The sequence below is a fragment of the Alternaria ventricosa genome (assembly GCF_023758065.1).
Source record: "Alternaria ventricosa strain BMP 2768 chromosome Unknown scaffold_3, whole genome shotgun sequence".
NCBI classification, from domain to species: Eukaryota; Fungi; Ascomycota; class Dothideomycetes; order Pleosporales; family Pleosporaceae; genus Alternaria; species Alternaria ventricosa.
Window position 1 is genome coordinate 1554903 of NW_026055683.1, and position 19973 is coordinate 1574875.

The 19973-nt window shown below is 54.4% G+C and overlaps 8 protein-coding genes across 8 annotated transcripts; 4 read left to right on the forward strand and 4 right to left on the reverse strand.

The window, feature by feature from the left end:
* Positions 1-197: 197 nt before the first annotated feature.
* On the reverse strand, positions 198-2018 carry J4E93_002458 (uncharacterized protein; the record flags this gene model as incomplete). Its single annotated transcript, XM_049340403.1, has 2 exons — positions 198-1329; positions 1378-2018. The coding sequence occupies 2 exons, from the start codon at positions 2016-2018 to the stop codon at positions 198-200; spliced, it is 1773 nt and encodes a 590-aa protein (XP_049202725.1).
* A 190-nt stretch (positions 2019-2208) lies between these two features.
* J4E93_002459 (uncharacterized protein) lies at positions 2209-4297 on the forward strand (the record flags this gene model as incomplete). The annotated part of the gene is made up of 2 exons (XM_049340404.1): positions 2209-3085; positions 3135-4297. 2 exons carry the CDS (start codon positions 2209-2211, stop codon positions 4295-4297), a joined length of 2040 nt encoding a protein of 679 aa, XP_049202726.1.
* A 560-nt stretch (positions 4298-4857) lies between these two features.
* J4E93_002460 (uncharacterized protein) lies at positions 4858-7460 on the forward strand (the record flags this gene model as incomplete). The annotated part of the gene is made up of 2 exons (XM_049340405.1): positions 4858-5356; positions 5404-7460. The coding sequence occupies 2 exons, from the start codon at positions 4858-4860 to the stop codon at positions 7458-7460; spliced, it is 2556 nt and encodes an 851-aa protein (XP_049202727.1).
* A 551-nt stretch (positions 7461-8011) lies between these two features.
* Positions 8012-10928, reverse strand: J4E93_002461 (uncharacterized protein; the record flags this gene model as incomplete). Its single annotated transcript, XM_049340406.1, has 4 exons — positions 8012-9152; positions 9206-9550; positions 9599-10605; positions 10797-10928. 4 exons carry the CDS (start codon positions 10926-10928, stop codon positions 8012-8014), a joined length of 2625 nt encoding a protein of 874 aa, XP_049202728.1.
* Positions 10929-12331: 1403 nt separating this feature from the next.
* Positions 12332-13661, reverse strand: ARO2 (bifunctional chorismate synthase/riboflavin reductase [NAD(P)H] aro2; the record flags this gene model as incomplete). The annotated part of the gene is made up of 3 exons (XM_049340407.1): positions 12332-13167; positions 13216-13577; positions 13627-13661. The coding sequence occupies 3 exons, from the start codon at positions 13659-13661 to the stop codon at positions 12332-12334; spliced, it is 1233 nt and encodes a 410-aa protein (XP_049202729.1).
* Positions 13662-14699: 1038 nt separating this feature from the next.
* On the forward strand, positions 14700-15972 carry J4E93_002463 (uncharacterized protein; the record flags this gene model as incomplete). The annotated part of the gene is made up of 6 exons (XM_049340408.1): positions 14700-14783; positions 14848-14881; positions 14931-15019; positions 15071-15098; positions 15264-15772; positions 15823-15972. 6 exons carry the CDS (start codon positions 14700-14702, stop codon positions 15970-15972), a joined length of 894 nt encoding a protein of 297 aa, XP_049202730.1.
* Positions 15973-16427: 455 nt separating this feature from the next.
* On the reverse strand, positions 16428-17940 carry J4E93_002464 (uncharacterized protein; the record flags this gene model as incomplete). Its single annotated transcript, XM_049340409.1, has 4 exons — positions 16428-16484; positions 16541-16789; positions 16842-17854; positions 17901-17940. The coding sequence occupies 4 exons, from the start codon at positions 17938-17940 to the stop codon at positions 16428-16430; spliced, it is 1359 nt and encodes a 452-aa protein (XP_049202731.1).
* A 242-nt stretch (positions 17941-18182) lies between these two features.
* On the forward strand, positions 18183-19100 carry J4E93_002465 (uncharacterized protein; the record flags this gene model as incomplete). Its single annotated transcript, XM_049340410.1, has 1 exon — positions 18183-19100. The coding sequence occupies one exon, from the start codon at positions 18183-18185 to the stop codon at positions 19098-19100; it is 918 nt and encodes a 305-aa protein (XP_049202732.1).
* Positions 19101-19973: the final 873 nt, after the last annotated feature.

Sequence of the window (19973 nt, forward strand, 5' to 3'; positions counted from 1 at the left end):
GCCGAGAACATGGTTATTTCAATTCAGGGTCTTGAGACCAAGCCCTGCTACATGCATTTCAAAAACAAAGTCGCCATGCGCGTCATGCTTCCGTCAAACGCCATGCTCGGAAGAGCTCGTAAACGCCGTGGGACCATCAGAGGTCGCCTAAGGATATCGCCCGTAGAAATGTTCAGAGTTAAAAACAAGAAGATGTTCTATAGTTTGGGCTTGACTTCTGGTTCTGCAGCACTGGCTTCTTGGTTCCGAGTGACATTACCGGTGCCTGCGCCTTCTCCGAAGAAGATGACCTCGACAGTCAAGTCGTCCCTGTATCGGCGCGAAAAGGGACTTGGGAGGGTGAGGAGAGCACTTAGTTGATCCTGATCCTTTCCGCCAAGTGCATTCCGAACAAGATGCGTGGCTGCGTTCTTGTCTTCAACCACGAACCGCTCGTTCAGGCTAGTCTTGGTACCCCACTGTTGCTGACGGATTGGTGCACGTTGACCCTCTCCCTTCTCCGCTGCCTTCTGCTCGACAGGCAACTGCTTTTGTGTGGACCACCAGCTCTTGAGCCAGGACTGAGTCTGTGAACCTTGACTGGCCGGATTGCCCTGAGCGTCGAGCCACTGACCAACTAAGCCTACGACCTCCTCGTTGGTAAGCATCTCCCATAGACCATCAGTAGCCATGACGACGAAATCACCCTTCTCTGGCTCTACCTTGGTAGTTGTGATGACCGGCTCGGCAGTGACGTATGGAGGAGTCTTGAGTAGTGTTGAAGGCGATCGCGAAAAGTAGGACTTCTTGAGCTCGGCGTTGGTCTCTGCGGACCACTTATAGGATGCATCGCCAAACGCCCGGGATGGCTCCAGTCCACCTAGAATGCGACCATTCCGGACCACGTTGGGCTCACCCGGATGCTCTCGACGCAACCGCTCAGCCTCGCTTGTAGTTCCACCGGTTTGATCTTCAGACAGGGGAGTCACGGTCCACTTGCCATTGGGCCCTCGTCGACCCAGAATCGCGCGGGAATCACCCGTACAGGCGACTCGCAGGAGTTTGGATCGGCTGTCGTAGAAGGAGAGGAGTGCGCAAGAACCGGAAAGGGCGGGGGCCAGCAGCTCAGCAGCAGCAATCTTGGATTGAGCCTTCCGGACCTTCTTGACAGACTCGTGTACGATTTCGTTGTCTAGTTTGGTGAAGCCGGTCTTGATGGCGCGGTCGATAGCATCGGGGCTCGGAAAGTGGAGTGCTGGGTCCTCGACGGCCGACTTGTAGGTTGTGTTGAGCTCGCGTGCGACGTACGAGATGAGAGTCTGACGAAGCTTGGCTGAGGTAACCCAGCCGCTGCGGAGATTAGCACTGGCGAGACATGCGACCACGATCGACACCTACCTGTGTCCGTCGAAAACGCCCCAGAACATCCAGTCGCTGGCCGAGGCGCCATTCTCCGTGGCTGCCAGGTTCGATGGTACCTCGATGATCTTTTCCGCATGGTCGTCTTCGATGGGGGAGTTGCTGGGAATCTGCACCACGTCGTACCGCACAACGCCTTGCCCTCTGCCCACGAGCCACGACTCCTCGTTCTTCCTCAGCTTGGCTGTGGCTTGGTCGGGATCCAACATCTCCAGCACCTTCCTACCGTAGTCATCCGTCTCTTTTGAGATGGGCCCAGTGATGGTTCCGGTGTAGAGTTCGCCGGGACCAACGACCAGTGCCTTGCGCGCGGGCTCGCTGCTTCTGGCGCTGGTCAGGTTCCTGGCTTGGTCGGCGGGAGACTGCGAGTGTCCTGTGGAGGATTTGTCGTTGTAAGCGTAGAACGCACCCGAGGCGACGGCGGCAGCCACTAGCGCACCTGTGAGGGCGCGGAACTGCATCGACGACGCGAGGACGATGGGCGAGGTGCGCTGGCGGTAGTGATGATGAGCCCGGAAGCCTAGGCCATTGCTCGGCGCAAAGACGCCGACACGGCAGCGGGCAAGCTTGCGCAGGCACGGGCGACGTGCAGAGCGAAGCACTTGGAAGGCAGCCCGCATCTGGCAGGTGGGGTGAAGGGGAGTGGGAATGAGGTTGGCAGCAGCAGTAGTCCACGGGTGAAATCATGGTGCAGGCTGGGAGAACGCCTAGTCCAAGCGCTTAAGCGGGGCCCAATCATCCACTGCGAATAATCCAAACCACTACGACGTCATCACGTTACCCCAAACACTTAATTTTCGACACTCCAAAATGTCTTCACGAGCGTTGCGGCGGGCGCAGCGGGAGCTTGAAGAGAAGCAGATACAGGAACAACTTGCCCAAGATGACCAAGACGAGGAAGAGTCGGAGCCTGACGTAGCCCCCAAGACAAAGGCGAAACCCAGCCTGTTTGCTATGTTGGGCGATGGTGGCGACCAAGATGAAGAGGACGAAGAGGATGAGGGAACAGATCAAGACGCCGCGCGCAAGGCCGAAGATTCCGATGATCACGCGGATATCGAGCCAATGCCTGCATCGAAACCCTCAAAGAAGAGCAAGAAGAAGAAAAAGAAGGCCAAATCCAAGGGTAAAGCTGCAGAGGCTGACAAGGCCTCCGCCTCTACCACAGGAAAGTCAGATCTTGATGAGATTGATCGGGCATTGCTTGCCCTCAACCTCTCTATGAACAGCCAAACGGGACCTGGATCAGATCAACACGACCCCATTAGCGAAGAGAAAAAGCAACTCTTCTCTGTGCTGAGTGTGGACACGCAACATTTACATGCCGCAAACGAGATGAAGAGGCTCTTCGGTCGAGCCGCTGTGCAAAGTGCCGAAGACGAGGCGCGGCCTCGACAGCGTGGTCAGCAAGGTGGCATCGCTGCTGCAATTGCAGGACGTAACGCTCCTGGTAATCGCAACCTTGCATCGTTGGGACTTCGACGGAACATCTTCATCCAAGGTAAAGAGGAGTGGCCACGAGCTACATCTGGCGGCCTCGGCATGGAAATTGTAGAGAAACGAGCGGACGGCACTGTCGAATACAGATTCGTTCACAACAACATGTATCAAGATGTCCAGCGCCAGTTCCAAATTTGTGTCGCAAGTATGGATTCTGAGCGTATGATCCAACTCTTGCACCACAACCGTGAGTTGAGCACTTTCCATGTCATGTAGAGTACTAACGTCATTCACAGCCTTCCACATCTCCACTCTGCTTCAAGTCTCAGAGATCGCTAAGCAACAGCGAGAACCTGCTGCTGCGTCCGAGATGTTGGAGCGCGCTCTCTTCACTTTTGGGCGCTCCGTACATTCTACCTTCTCTGCGAACTTGGCGGCTGGTAAAGCCCGGTTGGACTTTCGCCGTCCAGAAAACCGCGAGTTCTGGCTTGCAGTATGGCGCTACATCAATACATTGGGTGTTCGTGCGACGTGGCGAACATCGTTCGAGTGGGCTAAGATGCTACTTGCAATGGACCCTGAGAATGATCCTTACTGTCTTCGACTCCTCATTGATCAATTAGCCTTGAGAGGGCGAGAACCGGGCGCCCTAGTCAACCTGGTGGAAGCAGATTACCTCCAGCGGCAGTGGAAGGTTCCACCGAATCTCGCTTTCAGCGTTGCGCTTGCTCACGATCGCATCAAACAGCCACAGAAAGCACGCTCAACGTTGCGCAACGCAATCAAAGAATATCCATGGCTAGCAGCGCGGCTGTGCAAGGAGCTGGACATTTCCCCGATACCAAAACCTGTGTGGGGAAAGGAGCCAAACGGCGAGTATCAAGAGCTGCTATGTCAGCTGTATGTACCCAAGGCGAAAGACCTGTGGAACAACACCGAAGGGACGACTTTGCTAGTGGAGATGTGCTACGCTTTTGAAGAAGAGCTGGGAGCAGGAGAGGATCCATACTGGCTTGCACAGATACCAGAGACGGACCTTGCTCGACATGTCATCCTTTCGGATAACCAAACGCTCATGGCCCTTCTTGACCCTCGCGTCAAGTCCAAATTCACATCCGTTTCCGATCCACTAGCTCCCGATGACAACATAGCGTCGTACGATTCCTCTGTACCTGGGCGCCCTCATGACCCTGCCTTACAAGAACGGCTGCTCGCCGAACTTGAGCAGTTCCGATCCTACTATGAACGCATAGGGATAGATGGGCTTATGCGGCCAGGTGAGGATAGGCAGGGCTTGGTACGGGCGCTAGAAGCAGCGGGCAGCAACATGGAGGAATTCGAGGAGAACACACGACGCTTTGTGGTTCTACGAGGGAGGCTGGCACAAGAAGGCGTGCAATTAGAATTCGACGAGCAAGCAGCTGATGGCAATGGCACTGGCTCGGAAACGGACGAGTAGCGTTGAAGAGTCATTGTGCGCACTGTGCGACCTGATCAACGGGAACGCATCATAGCAAACGCGTCTCATGTCACGGAATGACGCTGGATACTTGGAAGTAGAGTTTGCGGCCCAGGCGAAACATGATGCCTAATCTGGTGGACTCATGGATGTCATGTCTTGATAGTAATGCGTGATATTACATGTGCAGCCCCACGCGTCGACTGCAAGGGTGCATAGATGCAGAGCTTCCCTGTACAGGCGACGCGGCATCTGAAACACATGGGACTCTGGAGTAATAGAGTCAAATCAGAGTCAGCCACGTCCGTGCTTGGGTGCGCTAAGAAAGTTGAGACCCTCGTGGCGCTCATGACAGTGACGTACCCAAGGTTTGTTTATAGATGCAGGCTGAGGTGCTGCATCTCCGCATAAGCCGCACCGCACCGCCTCAGGCCGTCCATCGACCCTTTCCACTACATGTATATTGTCCGCACGTGCTCGTATTCCTGATTCGCCCTCGGTTCCTTCCTACTGCCAGCGGCAAACCTGACTGAAGCTTGCCAGCCCCCTCACTCGTCGCCATGAGCGGCGTGCGTGCCCACATCGCCAGTCGGCTGCGCAGCTCCTCGCTCTCCGCAGTACCCCCACCACAGCACAGTTCCAACTACTCGCCCGACCTGGCCAAAATCGCGGCTTCCGTTCTCTGCCGGTCGCCGCTGCCTTCGCAAGAGGGAAGGCCCGTCTTCATCCTCAACGCCGCCGCTCTCCCCGACTCGCACGAAGCCGACTACGACTCCCTGCTACCCTATGTCCTTGCGCGCCTGCCCGAGGAAGACGAACTGCTGAAGGGATTCGAATACGAGGTCGTCTTTTTTGCCGGCGATGGCGATGGCTCAGCGACAAACAAGAAGCACCGGCCTGGCTGGGGCTGGTTTCTGCAAGCGTACCATGTCCTGTCCAGGGCCATGCGCAAGAGGCTCCAGCGCCTGTACATTGTGCACGAGAAAGCTTGGGTACGGATACTGACCGAGATCTTCTCTACCATTGTCAGCCCCAAGTTCAGGAGAAAGATCTATCACCGTGCGTATTCACAACCCCGCAGCGCGAGCAATGCTGACTCCTTCTAGTATCCAATCTGACGCAGCTTGCCCGCGAAATCCAAATCGAGAACTTGCTTATCCCTCCTTCGACCTATCTTGCCGACCGTCGCGTGTGCGAACACATCTCCGCGTTCAATGGCAGCGGGAAACGAGCATTTGGCGCTCGCGCCCCTTTTCCCACAGGCAGCAATGGCAAGACACGCTTCCCACGCGTGCTGCGAGAGACGACGAGCTTCGTGCTCATGGAGCAGAACATTACCTCGGAAGGCCTGTTCCGCGTACCACCACACTCGAGGCTGCGTGACGCACTGAAGGAAGCATACGATAGGGGCCAGAAATACATCATCTGGAAGGACAACGAGGTGACACTGCCTGTACCACCCTACCCGCACGCCCAACATCAAGAGGAGATACTGGCTGAGGTGGCCCCTACCGACGCGTACTCAGTCTTCATGGCGGCAGCTCTGATTAAAGCGTGGTATGCATCCCTGCGCCAGCCTATTTTCCCAATCGACTCGTACCGGGACTTGAAGCGACTCTATGGAGACAGCCAAGAGGTTCTTGAACTCGACAAACTGACCGACCTGTTCTCCCCTTCTTCGGAGTGGTCCTTGCTGCCTGGCATATCCCGCGAGATCCTTTGCAGGCATCTTCTGCCTCTCATGAGTGCCATTGCCGCACGACAAGAAGAAAACAAGATGACGGCAGAGAATCTCGCCGTTTGCTTTGCACCCGGATTACTGTGTGGACCTGATCAGCTTGAAGACGCCAAAATGTCCTCGATAATAAGAAGGATCTTCACACAGGCAGTCGATATGTGGACCGAGGGGCTTAGAGAAGCATGCGGGCAGAACGAGGAGGCCTTCTACAATGAGCTCGAGCTACCCAAAGACGAGAATGACTGGGAGGATCCTGCGGATGCGAAGCGTGATTCTGCAGATAGCAAAGGCTCGTTGGAAGATCAGATGAGCGGTATTACGCTACTTGACAATGAGAAGCTGCCTACCTATCACGAACCACAAGAAACACAAGGCGAGGCGTTACCACCTCCTCTGCCTCCACGCTCACGCGCACCGTCGGCCAAATCCTCTGCCGATTCTGTTCAGCGAAAACCTGCACCACCCCTTTCAGTACCACCTCGCTATTCTACTGTCATATCTGACGCGCCCGAAGACGTCGCCGAGTCACCCATAACTTACGCTGCCACCACCGATGGCTTCGCCCCACCCCGAAACGACGACAATCGCATCGGTCAGCCCCCTAATATACCACCGCGATGGAATGCACAAACGGATGAGAAGAAGTCTGGTACGAGCAATCCAGTTCCAGTCCTTCCTATGTCAGCACCAACTCGCGCTCAAGAAGATGCGCCATTTTCTCACGTTTCTTCTACTACTACTGCTACTCCTCCTATTGTTGCGCCTAGACTCAACATTCCTAAGAGGAAAACCCTGACTGCGATGCAGATTGACAATGTCTCCAAGGCCGTCGTCGCACAGGATGAAGCTCATAAACACCCCATGGGCGGCATGGCGCTTCCAGGTCTTACAGGTAATAACTACAGTAACAACTCTATCGCGAAGAGAGGTCCATCCTCAACATACGCATCGAGCGAGGGCGTGAGTTCACCTCAATTGACCTCTCCCCAAAGCGCAGTCTCGGCACCGGCGTCAGAACCTGCCTTTCGCCGTCCCAGCATTCCATTTTCCGCAACATCATCAACAACAAGCCGTAGCCCTAGCATCAACTCACTCGCCCGACCCGTATACCCGGTAACGCCTCAAGTTCCCATTATCAACGCACCCACCAAAGCATCCACACTCCCCATTCCAGCTGCTGCGCCCCGTCTGCGTACCCCGAGTCCAAGCCTGATGCAGCGCATGCCCAGCTTCGAGAACTTTGCCAAAGATCAACCAAAGAAAGATGACGCAGACGCCGAGACTGGGGTTGCAAGAGGCCGAACATTGAAGCCAAAGAAAATGAATCTCAAAAAGCAGTCTGTCGAGGACCTGAGGCGCTTGTATGAAGAGCGTGCTGGTACTGCTAGTGTGCTTGTCCAGACTGCAAAGCAGAAGGGAGTTTGAGTGTGTTGCTGGTTTTCAGGGTGGGGTGTTATGTTGAGTCGATGTCGATGTCGCCGGCGTGCTGCATACTTTACCGTTAATTGGGCCTCTATATCTTTCCCTGGCCTTTCCTTCATATAGATCTATACCCTCTCATATCTCAGTATCTCAACTATATTACCCACACATATCTCTATGTAGCTGCGCTGTAATTAATACAAACATTCATACTCTTGTACCTACTATTATGTTCTGTCTCATCGATTTGTGCGCGCAAGACATGAAAAGACACATGATGAATCTTGGATAACCGGATGTATGAAGTTTGCCTGCTACTGCTAGTTTCTACACTGCACATCCGTACGAGCTCTTAGTCCACCGACCTTGAACACCTTCATTTGAGAAATGCACTCGTCGTTCAGTACCTGTGCGCCTTAACCCCGCTAAATGATGCCGCTATGCAACGCCACTCGAAATTCATCAAGCCTCGAATCCTCCGATAAAGCTCACCGAACCAACTGCTCCATCGAATGGGGAACGCTCCCATCATCAATCTTGGAACCGTACATCTGTCAACTCATCGGTCCTTGGTTTCCGTTCGTGTTCTGCCACCATCCCGGGTCGTACTCTTCTTGCGCATGGTGGTGCCCCTCATGTGTAGTTTGCGGGTAGCTCACATGTTCTGTCGGCTGCACGTAGCTCCCTCGATGCGCATACCCAGTGTCTGCCTGGCTATGCGGATTGCCGTATACACTGCCGCCAATACTGGGATTGAAGCCGTTGATATGGCTCGATCGCCAGTCCTCGCTGATTTTGAAACCATCCCGACCAAGGCGATCGCCTACGTCTGTGTTGTGGAGAACGCTCTCGAGGCCCATCGGACTTATTTGCTGATAGGTATGACGTGGCAGAATCGGTCCTGGCACCCCAGGAATAGGGTTCCAAAACATGGATTCTGCCGTATCGGTAGATGGAGATGTCATTGCCGTAGACATGTTGGGTGCGGACGACATGGGCTGCGAGTACTGATATGTCGGTAAAGGCATCCCTGTATTATAATTATGATGGGTGGGTGTATGCCCTACAACAGGAGATGGTTGGTGTTGGCTCGATACCACACTACCCGGCCTCGAGTTGGCGGGATGCGTAGCCAATTGCAACCCTGGTTGAGGAGCAAACATCGACAGGCTCTCCCTCCTCTGAGGAATAGGCGGATGAAGACGGCCAGGACCTATGCGATTGCCGGTAATAGTCGTTGTATTGGGGGGTATCAAAAGAGGATCTGCCGGAGGACTGATAGTGCCCTGCGGCTTATTGGGGTCACGTGTTGGTATCAAAGAGGAATTGCCCAATTCTTCAGGAAAAGGCAGCTTCCACGTCTTCGCCAGGGTGTATATGATGCGGAAACTCCTTGCCCCGAAATAGTGACATTCGTGAAGATCGTCTAGGCCCTGCATGCCGTCGATGAGATTTTGTCGAGAAATGCTGTTGTCCTTTGAATATAGCAAGTGCACAACACAGACAGTGAGTAATACGTGTGGTATGAGCAGGTGAGCCTGACGAAAGTCGTAGAACTGCCGGTAGACCCGGACTAGGTCAGATACTTTGTTGGCCGCATCTACGCAGATGTCGCGGGGGCGTATGTCGGAATGAATAAGATCGACTTTGAGCAGAGGCCGGAAAAGGTGGACGATAATGGTCCAGTAAAGCATACTACGTCTAGTGTCAGTTCTGTTCGCAAAATGGACACAATTGTTCAGACATACTGTAGTACCAAGATGTGTGGCTCGGGTTCCTTCTTTCCTTCCAGGCTTATCGAAGCCGGCAGTTTTCTGTACCAGGCTTGGTATCTATGATAGCAATCAAGCAGTTTACTGCTCGTAAGCCGCTCTTTTGGCGCAAAGAACATGTGGTTGTTGTCATTGACGAGTTCCGAGAGCGATGCGAATTCCTGGAGGAACATTCGAATGGTTACAACTCCACCTCCTGCGATTTGTGAGGGGGCAGGATAAGCCTCAGGAAGGTCAGACGTCTCTTCCAGCATAGGCTTTTCGAGAGTAATGGCAGCTCGAGGAAGCTGAGATATGCGGCCAGTAACGATCGTCCAGATTCTGCATCAAGTCAGCCCAGTCAGGGTAAAAGTAGTCGAGATAACATACGTATCCACAGTGAAGCAGCCCCAGAATGTGACCTTTCTCACTTCGATCTCACTTGGTGTCAAGCCAAGCGTAGGGTTGGCGCCATAGTTCAAGTGCAAACCAAGCTCAACACACATACGAAGACACCTTCCCATGTATGAAAAGCCTGAGCTTTCTCTCCCTGTGCTTGGCTCACGCATCGACATAATGCAGAGCGCCTGAACAGTCGTCAGGCTCGGGGTTTCATCGTCGAACAGAAGTCGTCTGGCCTCAGCGAAGAAGTGATCGCCTGCAGTACGGAAGTTGTCAGGATCCGTGCGACCTGCAGGATCATCCGTGAGATGACATGCATATGCGCATATAGCATTGACCAGTAGGGAGCAGCAATACTTGTCGCGCCCCGCTCTGAAGTCCTTGTAAAAGCTCTCTCGGCTGAAGAGCACGTAGAAGGGATGACTCCAGGTGAAATAGAGGTCAAGCAGCGTCTCAACAAAAGCCAAGTCATCGGTCACGTTGGTCCACGTTGACCCTTGACGCTCTGGCTTCACGCTGTTGGTACGCAACCGACCGCCACCGAAATTCTCATCCTCGGGTACCAGGCCTAGGCTTGCGGAATGTCCAAAGTGCCTGCTCTGGCCGGTGGACGTCACAGCTGGCTTCCCAAGCAGCACACTCAGATCTGACTCGAGGCTTTGAACGTCAATGGGCTCGCTCTGCGTCAGCGTCACGTTCTTGCGCCATGTTTCAGCTAGGGAGGCGAGGTCGAGGCTGGGGTCTCTTCGGATATGATTGAGGAATTCTTGGACATGTTCCTCAGGTAGGCGTCTCAGCGAATTGACAATAAACTCGGCGCTGGATGCATTCTCGGGGCCAGAGGCGGCGACAAGGGAGGCGTCGCGCTTGGTCCCAGTATTGTTTGCGATCGTCGGGGCAGCCTTAGTGCGACGACTTTCGCTTTCAGCATCGTAATGACATTCAGTCTTGTAGACGGCAGTGCAAGTCGCGCACACGGGTGTACCACCGTCACACTGTAGATGAGGTGTCAGCAGGAGGGCACTTGGCGAGGGACCGGGAAAGTTGCCCGGAGAGTGGCCCAAACAAGAGTTGCAGACAATCCTCGCTGGTAACGAGCCGTCCGCGGAGGCGAATCTCCAGCATCGGGCCAGATGTAGGAGCTCAATGTGGAATTGGATCATGCAGTGGGAAGATTGATGCTTACTTTGGACTTGCGTTTCCGGCAGGGCACACAGGCCGACTGGACACAACGCCGCTTACTGGCTTTTGTGTCCTGCGCCTGTGAGTTATCTTGGTCGTCTCTGTTGGAGGAGGTGGCAGTAGCGGCGCGGGCCATGGTTGATCACGAGGGGAATGAAGTGACAGTCCGCGTAGGCTCCGAGGACGAGTTAGTTATTCCATTCTCTGGGCCGGGTAGGAAAGTAATATGGATTAGCCACCCAATGTCGAGGCAGGAGAACAGCGGGCTCGGATTAGGTAGCTGTGACGTTGGCGCCCGTCGCGACGTTCAACGTGCCTGCCTTAGTTTGCGTTCGGCAAGATACAAACGCCCATGGATGATTTTCGGCAGGGTGGCAAAGCCAGAGGCGGCATCCAAAAGGATCGATGCGCGACCACGACGAAGAGGCTCGATTGGCCTGGGACCGGATCTAGATTGGAAGTTAAACGCCTACTGCAGTAGCCGATGGGCTGTAACAGGTGAATAGCGTGCGACAGGCTGTGCCACACGTGGGAATTCGAATCGAGATCCCGGAATGGCATGCGTCACCTGACATGTCCGCACGCGAGGGGCCTTTGCGGAGATAGAAGCGAACTTGGGACGACTCTATCGGTGGAGCCTGGTTTCGGGTACTGCAGCATCTGCTTGCGACAGGACAGAGTTTTTTGGAGCACCACCAGCATCAACGACTAGCTTCGGCATGGCGCACCGAGCAGTGGACGAATTTGCCATGGCTATCTTCACATGGATGATGCAAGGCGGCACACATGCTTGTGCGCGATCTCGATGTCGGCCGGACAAGGGAGCGACACTGACAAGAGCTGCTTGTAGACAAGAAGATAGACTGGAGGAAGAGGGGTTCGCGGAGCGTGTCCTATGTCATGTTGGCTCGCGGCTGCAAGCGAAGGGATCTCCAACAGCCAGGGTTCTTGCTTTTGGTGGAGGGGAAGGCCCGATAGCATCCGCTGCCAATGCATCCTCCTTGCCCTCTGGTCGCCCTCTTCTCACTGTGTGGCGACTTTGCGGCCCCCACACTGTCTTCCGCGAGGCTGGAAGTCCTTGCCGGTGAACATCGGCCTCTCTATGGACAAAGACACCAGGGGCCGGTGCCTATTACCATTCTATCGGAATGTCTGGACTAGTCTACAGTTGCATGCCGTATCCTATAATTTACCGATAAGATGCACGTAGCAAAGGTCGAGATGCAGTTCTACACTTTTGCCCAGTCGGCTCGCATGTAAACTATTCGTCTCGCCGACGGACCCGTCAGCTCGGCCGAGGGTTGTAGACAAGTTTGTATGATCATGGGTAGCATCTGAACTAGTTCTCGCTGCTGAACTTGCTGTGTTCAGACTCAGATTGACCTTTGAGCCCCTCTGTGGACTCTGATCTTGTGGAGTCGTGACACTTTTATCTATACATCAAGTCTAATAACTTTCATCCATCTCGGCGCAAAAACATCGTACACTTGCAGCTGGCGCCTTAACTCCCGTTATACCCGACTTACATCATCCGGCCTATCAAGCGCCATTGACAGGTTGGACACCCTTTAGCGGTGGAAGCAAGCTCCTCGCGCCTTGTCTCGCCTGCTGGGCCAGCACAGCATCCATGATGACCAATGCAGCCATCATCTCGACAATGGGTACTGCACGAGGCACTACACAAGGATCGTGCCTGCCCTTGGCCTCCAAAACTCCTTCCTCCTGGTCGTATGTGACTGTGGACTGCGCCTGTCCAATTGTCGCTGCCGGCTTGAAAGCTACGTTGAAGTAGATGGGCGCGCCGTTGGTGATACCACCCTGGATACCACCCGAGTTGTTGGTCTTGGTGGTGAGCTTGGGTTTTGAGCGGTACTTGCTTGCATCGGGGTTCTCGCCTGCCGGGACAGCAGGAGCTTTGACGAACGCGTCATTATGAATTGAGCCTGGTAGTTGTGCGCCTCCGAAACCGGAACCGATTTCAAACCCCTTGGTTGCGGGAATCGACAGCATAGCGTGTCCCAGCTTGGCCTCCAGCTTGTCAAAGCATGGCTCTCCCAGGCCTGTCGGGCAACCTCTTATTACGCAAGTCACCGTGCCACCTATGCTGTCTTGTGCGTCGCGGTACTTGGCGATCAAGTCCTCCATGCGCTTGGTGACATCGTCGCTCGGACACCTGACGGGCAGGTACTCGTCTACCTTGTTGCGTGTGATCGAGTCGATTAGCTTGAGGTACTCTGGGTTCGTGGATGCGGTAGGGTGTTCGGGTGTGGGAGGGAAGAGGAATTCGTTTCCGATGGAGTTGGTGAATGCGATGATCTCGATACCGTAGGCTTCGCGCAGGTACTTCTCCGCGATCGCACCCGCTGCTACTCGTCCTGGGCACCATTAGCAATGGTACGGTGTTTGTGCCGGAATCCGCTCACCAATGGTCTCTCGTGCGCTACTTCGGCCACCACCTGAGCTAGCCTTCACGCCGTACTTCTCCAGGTATGTCCAGTCGGCGTGGCTCGGTCTTGGGTACATGTCCATCGTCTTGTTGCCGTAGTCTTGCTTGCGCTGGTTCTCGTTCATGACCCTGACGCCAATCGGGGTGCCCAGTGTGATGCCAAACTCTGTGCCAGACTGGATCTCTACGCGATCTTTCTCGTCGCGGGGGGTTGTGATGGCGGACTGGCCCGGTCGGCGGCGCGTCATCTGGGGTTGGATGTCATCCTCAGTAAGGGCCATGCCCGGCGGGCAACCGTCGATAATGGCGCCGACGGAAAGACAATGGGATTCGCCATAGCTATCGCAGGTCAGTAGACGTCGAGCAGCTATACGGCGCGTATGCATACGTGGTGACCCTGAAATGCGTGCCAAAGGTAGACATTGTGGTTGTGGTGTTGGCGGGATTGTGGGGATTCGGCTCCCTTGTGAACGGCGACTAGTCAATGAGATGCGTGCTCGGTGTATCCAAACGTCTGTCTATGTGTTAAAAGAGCGCCGGTTTGATTATTGTCTTGTTGCAGGTCCAGACGCGTGCGCTAGAATAATCAATGTCAGAGTCACTCTAGGAGTTTTATTTATTTAGCGGGGCGCGGAGTACAGCCGTCTGGGAACCCGAGATCGGCCCCCGATGGTAAGGCTGGTATGAACCAAACGACGGTACCCTCCCATCGGTGCGTCAACGCAATCCCATACAACATTTAAAGTCAGCATTGCTGTGCGAGGAAAGTCATTCGTTCAGAGATTGATGAGGTTGCCAATTTGCAGACACCAAGATATCCCCGCAGGCAATGCGAGCGAGCATGGCTGGATCCCACTCCGTGCATGTAATTGAAGCATCTCAACTGCATGATCAGATTCAGAAGAAACATGGAACAAATGGCAAGTAAGTGGGCTGTCTTCGCCATCGGGATGGTGACTGGATTATGTTGCCATGAGGATGTGCTTGCAGGGTCAACGTTGTCGCCCAGACAGACAACCCCACACCACATGACATGCGCTGTTCTTGCGCTGTACAAAGCTTCCGGTCAAGGAAAGACTGGCGACCACATGTGCGTGGGCGAGTGGGCCGAACAACTCAAGACGATGCCACGCGCGAGGGCGACTGCGCCTGGAAACGGGTTCCTTGGTTGAGGGCGCAGATGGCAGGAGTGGCAGTCGCATCATGCTAGTATCAAGTAAGATGAAGGGGCGCCTAATCGACACTGGCGCAGAGAAGGCGATGAGAGAGCATGGCGAGAACAGAGTTTGGACGTGTCTGAAGGATGAATGGAGAGTGGGTGGACTGGCAGGCACGAAGATCATCCGGGATTACTAGCGCGGACCCTGCCGTGACTTCTCAAGAAGTTTTGCTTGCAGCCAGCAACACGACGCCCTAAACACCCCTCTTTCCCCCATCACATCCCCCACCAAACCGCCCAACATGACTGAGTACGTCAAGGTCGAGAAGATCATCCCCAAGTTCCCGCCGCCGGCGTTCAGCGACATCGCCAAGGCCTCCAACGACGTATGTTTTGGCTCCCCGCGACGAGCTTCCCCATGGCGCCATTGCTAACGGAGCCGCCCTCCAGCTCATCAACAAGGACTTCTACCACACTGCCGCAGGTCCGCGACTCCAATTGATCCGCCTGCCCTCCCACTGACGCGCCCACAGCTGCCCTTGAGGTCAAGCTCAAGGCCCCCAACGGTGTCAACTTCACCGCCAAGGGAACCTCTGCCCACGATGGCCCCGTCACTTCCTCGGTAAGCCCGCCATTGCACGCGGAAAAACGCCATGGCTAACGCGTCCACCAGCTCGAGGGCAAGAAGTCGCTTTCCAACGGTACGACAAACGGTTCCTTTCTCCCCCGCTCCACGAGCTTCTTCATACCCCTTCATACGTCTTCCAACTTTCAATCTTATATATTTCACGTCAAGCAGCCTCCCGGCAAGGGGGGCTTTTCGGACGCCGGCTACGGAATCAACTTGCTGACAACGAACGACGCAGGCATCAGCATCACCCAGTCATGGAACACTGCCAACATGCTGGCCACCAAGGTCGAGCTCAACGATACCTTTGCCAGCGGCTTGAAGACTGAGATTCTCTCCAACTTCAACCCCGCTGCTGGCAACAAGGGCCAGAAGGTCAACCTGCACTTCAAGCAGCCTGCCTTCCACGGCCGCGCTTTCGTCGACTACTCGGCTGCTGGCGCCATTGGCACCACCGCTGATGCTGTCGTCAGCCACGAGGGCATGGTCGTTGGTGGTGAAGTTGGTTACGATGTGCAGAAGGCTGCCATCACCAAGTACTCCGCCGCTGTCGGATACACCACCCCTCTCTACAACGCTGCCGTGACTGCCACCAACTCCCTGAGTGTTTTCACCGCCTCGTACTACCAGCGCGTCAACCCCGCTGTCGAGGCTGGTGCCCGCGCTGTCTGGGACTCAAAGTCCGGCAACAACGTCGGTCTTGAGCTCGCTGCCAAGTACAAGCTTGACCCTGCGTCTTTCGCTAAGGTAAGACGGTCCCTGACATGCACGAGGGCGTCTGTACTAATCCCATCCAGGCCAAGATCAACAACCTCGGCATTGCTTCCCTCGCCTACAACACCAAGGTCAACAGCGGTCTGACCTTCGGTATTGGTGGCTCTTTCGATACCCAGAAGCTGAACGAGGCCGGCCACAAGCTCGGCACCAGCTTCACCTTCGAGGGTTAAGCACCTCGGAAATAGATATGTTTGTGGAAAAGAGATGAAGGAGCTGGCTTTTAGATTCTTTTGGTTCTCGCGAAGCAGTATCATGTCAATCTAGTGCCGATGAGCGAACGGAGCATACTCCATGGGTATGTGCGACGATTCGTCTCAATACAATTTACTAGGACTCTGGACCCCGATCTATATGCTCCTAGTGATGATGTGTAGTTACTGAATCCGTACCCGTAGTGAAGGCATGGGAGCGTGATAACAAGTTCGTTCAAAGAAGAGGAAGGCAAGTGAAAGCTGATCAATCGGGTATGGTATTTTTTACTTCTTGTTAATTCCGGTATATGCAATGCCCAGTCGTGGTCATGTAGCCGTCGCCTCATGAGCTCGAAACATATAGCTTCGTTCTACTTGTTGTCACATGTCGCTGTGAAATTGCGGATGCTTCATGTTTGACGTGTAATTGGAGCTCAGTAGTCGTCACCGCGACTAAGAATCTCCTTGCAGTTGGGGCGAAGCACGAATGTCTGTATTGCGTTAGCAAACATATCCACAGTGTTGACCAATGAGCTTGACTACTTACATGTTCACTCTGTGCTGTATAACTGCCCTTGATATCGCACAGCGGGGGGTAGGCCTCGACAATCCCCGCGCTGACCAGGTTGTTCAAGCCCAAGAGGTACTTGTCATGGCCCATGCGATCAAGATACCGCCTGCAGAATGGCAGAGTACCGAAGTTCTTGGTAATGGAGTTGAGGAGTGTCTTTGCTGACGAAACGCGGAGAGCGACTTTGGGTGCGTCGGCCTTCTTGGCGTAGTGAGATGTTTCCATCTGTAGTACTTGTTAGATCAAGCGTAGCCTTACTACTAGTCGAATGACTTACGTCGTCCCGAACGTATCCCTTTCCTGTGCTGCCGAATGTTTCGATAGCGAATGTTTCTCCTTCTTCCATCTTTGTTTGGTCGCCACCCTTGACGATCGGTACAGTCTTGCCGCCGTGGATGGTGTAGTGTCCGATAGAGTGTCCGTTCAGATTCCTTATGCACTTGACGGGCAGCATCTGTCCCTTAATTTCCACCTCGTAGCTCTCCATGACTTCCTGGATAGCAGCGCCAATATCACTCATGCGGACGTCGATACCGGCCTCCTTGATACCAGCGTTTGTCGCAGCCTTGCATGCGTTGATGAGATTGTCGTATACGGGGTCGAAGGTCAGGGTGAACGCGCTGTCCACAATACGTCCGTTGATGTGTACGCCGAAATCGACCTTCATGACATCTTCGTAGTTGATGACCATTTTGTTGCCCGCATTAGGGGTGTAATGCGCTGCACAGTGATTTATGCTCAGACCAGTCGGGAACCCCATGCCCGCTATTTGTGCGTCACCATCCTCCAGACCCTGGTGTCCTGTCAAGGCGCGAACCGAGTCCTCGATACCCTCCGCGATCTCGGTAAGCGACATGCCCGGCTTGATCCAGTTCTGAGCCCATTGCCGAACTTGACGGTGAATCTCTGAGCCTTTGCGGTATTCGGTAAGGAAGTCATTGTTCATGCGGTCAAGGTGGCGCTTCTCTTCGTCGGTGGTCCGGTAGGCGTTCTCGTTGACGTATTCTTGGATTTCGCCCTCGGGGTACGAATCGTTGGGGAACAGCTCATCGATGCGGACTCGTGGCGGTGATGTCTGCACTTTGGGCCCTCCTGCGCCGCCTGCTGCGCCAGCCTTCTTCTTCTTTCTGGGCTTCCTCTTCTTCTTCTTTTTCGCAGCGCCTTCGCCGGTTTCTGGTGCTCCATCTTCGGCCTCGTTGTCATCGTCTGAGTCATCGTGATCCGCGTCGCCTGTGGGCTTTTCGCCGTTCTCTGCTGCGCCGTTTGTTGGTTTGCCGTTGGTGTCGTCCACTGTACGCTGTTAGGCGATGTAACGCGAGAAGTAGCGTTTCCATACACTTCATGTTGGCGACTTCGTCCGCTACCTTGGCCGCCATGTTGGCCGTGTCGAGAGTGCAGTAGTGCGTGTCTCGTGGACAATCTCGAAATTTACGAGCGTCTGGAAACGCCCCGCTAACTGACGCCGGTGGAGTGTCGCCCACTGACTGGGTTCTGAAGCTAGGCCATGCTTGTCTTAGCCTCGGGAGCTTGGCGATGACGTCCTCCATGCGCGCCGAACATTCACCCAAACTCATGTTTCTGCATGGGCACCCTCACCTTCGGATACTGGTAATGGGCAATGCCACCCCGCCCATCTAGTTTACTGCGATCAATCGCTCAAACGTCGACTTCTCGACTGTCGCGCATATCCTCGCCATACGTCTGCCACTCATGTCTCCGTCGCACGGGTCCCGCTCTTTCGCGGCGCGTACAAGTCTCGCATTTCCATGCTACGGCTCCACGATACGCGGATGCCCTAGTCAATCACTACGAGACGCTACACCTCACTTCGGCGGCGTCTGCTTCTGAGATCAAGCGCCAGTTCTACACGCTCTCGAAGAAAAACCACCCGGACCACAACCGCAACGACCCCGAAGCCTCCACACGTTTCGTCGCAATAAGCGAAGCATACCACGTTCTCTCTGTACCAGAGAAGCGGGCGCAATACGATGCGCAACTAGAGCACTCGCAAAGACAATCGCGCTGGGGAACGAGCGGGAGTGAATATCCGCAAGGGAGTTACAGTTCCGCTGCATATGGCTCAAGGCCGGCCAGCGGGCTGAACAAGAAGCGCAGTACTTTCCGAGGGCCACCGCCCTCGTTCTATAAGGCTGGCGGCTATGGACGTCACGGTGCGAAGCGAGCCGAATACGCATATTCCAACGCACAGGAAAATGGGGAGGCTTCCAAGCATGCTGGTCAAGAATCCTACGGCGAATGGGGTGGATTTGGCCCTGGTCAGCAGAAACAAGGGAATCAAGTTCCACACTTTGACAACATCAGGCATAAAGAAACGCAGGACAATGTGAACGAGCACATTTGGGCCAGGCGGAAAAAGCTGCATAGGAACATCAAGGTAGAGGAGGAGTGGGAAAAGGGCAACATGATTGTTAACTTCCTCGCGGTTTCTGCTGTCATCGCCATGATCGGGATCACGGCCAAGTTTTTCGAAAGCCGGCATGAGTCGCACCCACGTAAAACTAAAGAGAGCGCTTGAGCTGGTGGTGTCATCACTGTCTATCCTAGCGAAGAAAACAGTATAAAGATGAATCATATTCGCAGAGAATTTAGAGGCCAACGTGAACGCTACATTCATTGATCTACCATTTGTACTGGAATTGAGGCTGGAAAAGAGACATGTCTGGTTTCGATCCTGTATGAGGTGCCGCTGCTTGATATACTAGCGACCTGCACATCTCCTCAAATTCTATCCGACTTCGTTCCGATCTGTTTGGGCGTTCCCGTCCGTCTTCGGCTCTATTGCGATTCTCTAGGTGTTCTAGGGTAGGCCTCAGAAGGTTCCATAACAAGTATGGCACCGTACGCGTCATCATGCAAGCTGGCTCCTGCTTCGCGCCATGAATGTACATGGTCCAGTCCATGCTCAATCCTGGTGAGTGCTTCCGGAATGCGCACCCGCTTTCGAGCTCCGTCGGCAGTTGCAGTAGGCCTTCTTGATGTAGTTGACTGAAGTAGGTCCATGTCGGCTGGAGGAAGAACATGTGTACCCACCAGCGTGGTACGATGATGCGCGTATCATGATCCCTACGACCAGTTGTTGGATTCAACGGGTGATAATACGTCGTAATCTTGTCCGGATTGTCGATAGTCCAGATGTTGCCGCCGAAGGTATAACGCTCCCAAGCATCCCCTAATTTGGGGCTGATGTCAGCCAATTGATAAAGAGGGTCTCCATGAGTAGTCGTGGGTCTACAAATATATTAGTGGCAACTCGTAATGAACATTTTCAAAGATCGACTTACGAGGGTGGATTCTCGATGCTGCTGCGATGATACCAGACGGCATGGGCAAGTTCGTGGCAAAGAGCGATAGCGATTCTCAGGGAAATCGCCTCTTGATCGTATCGAGA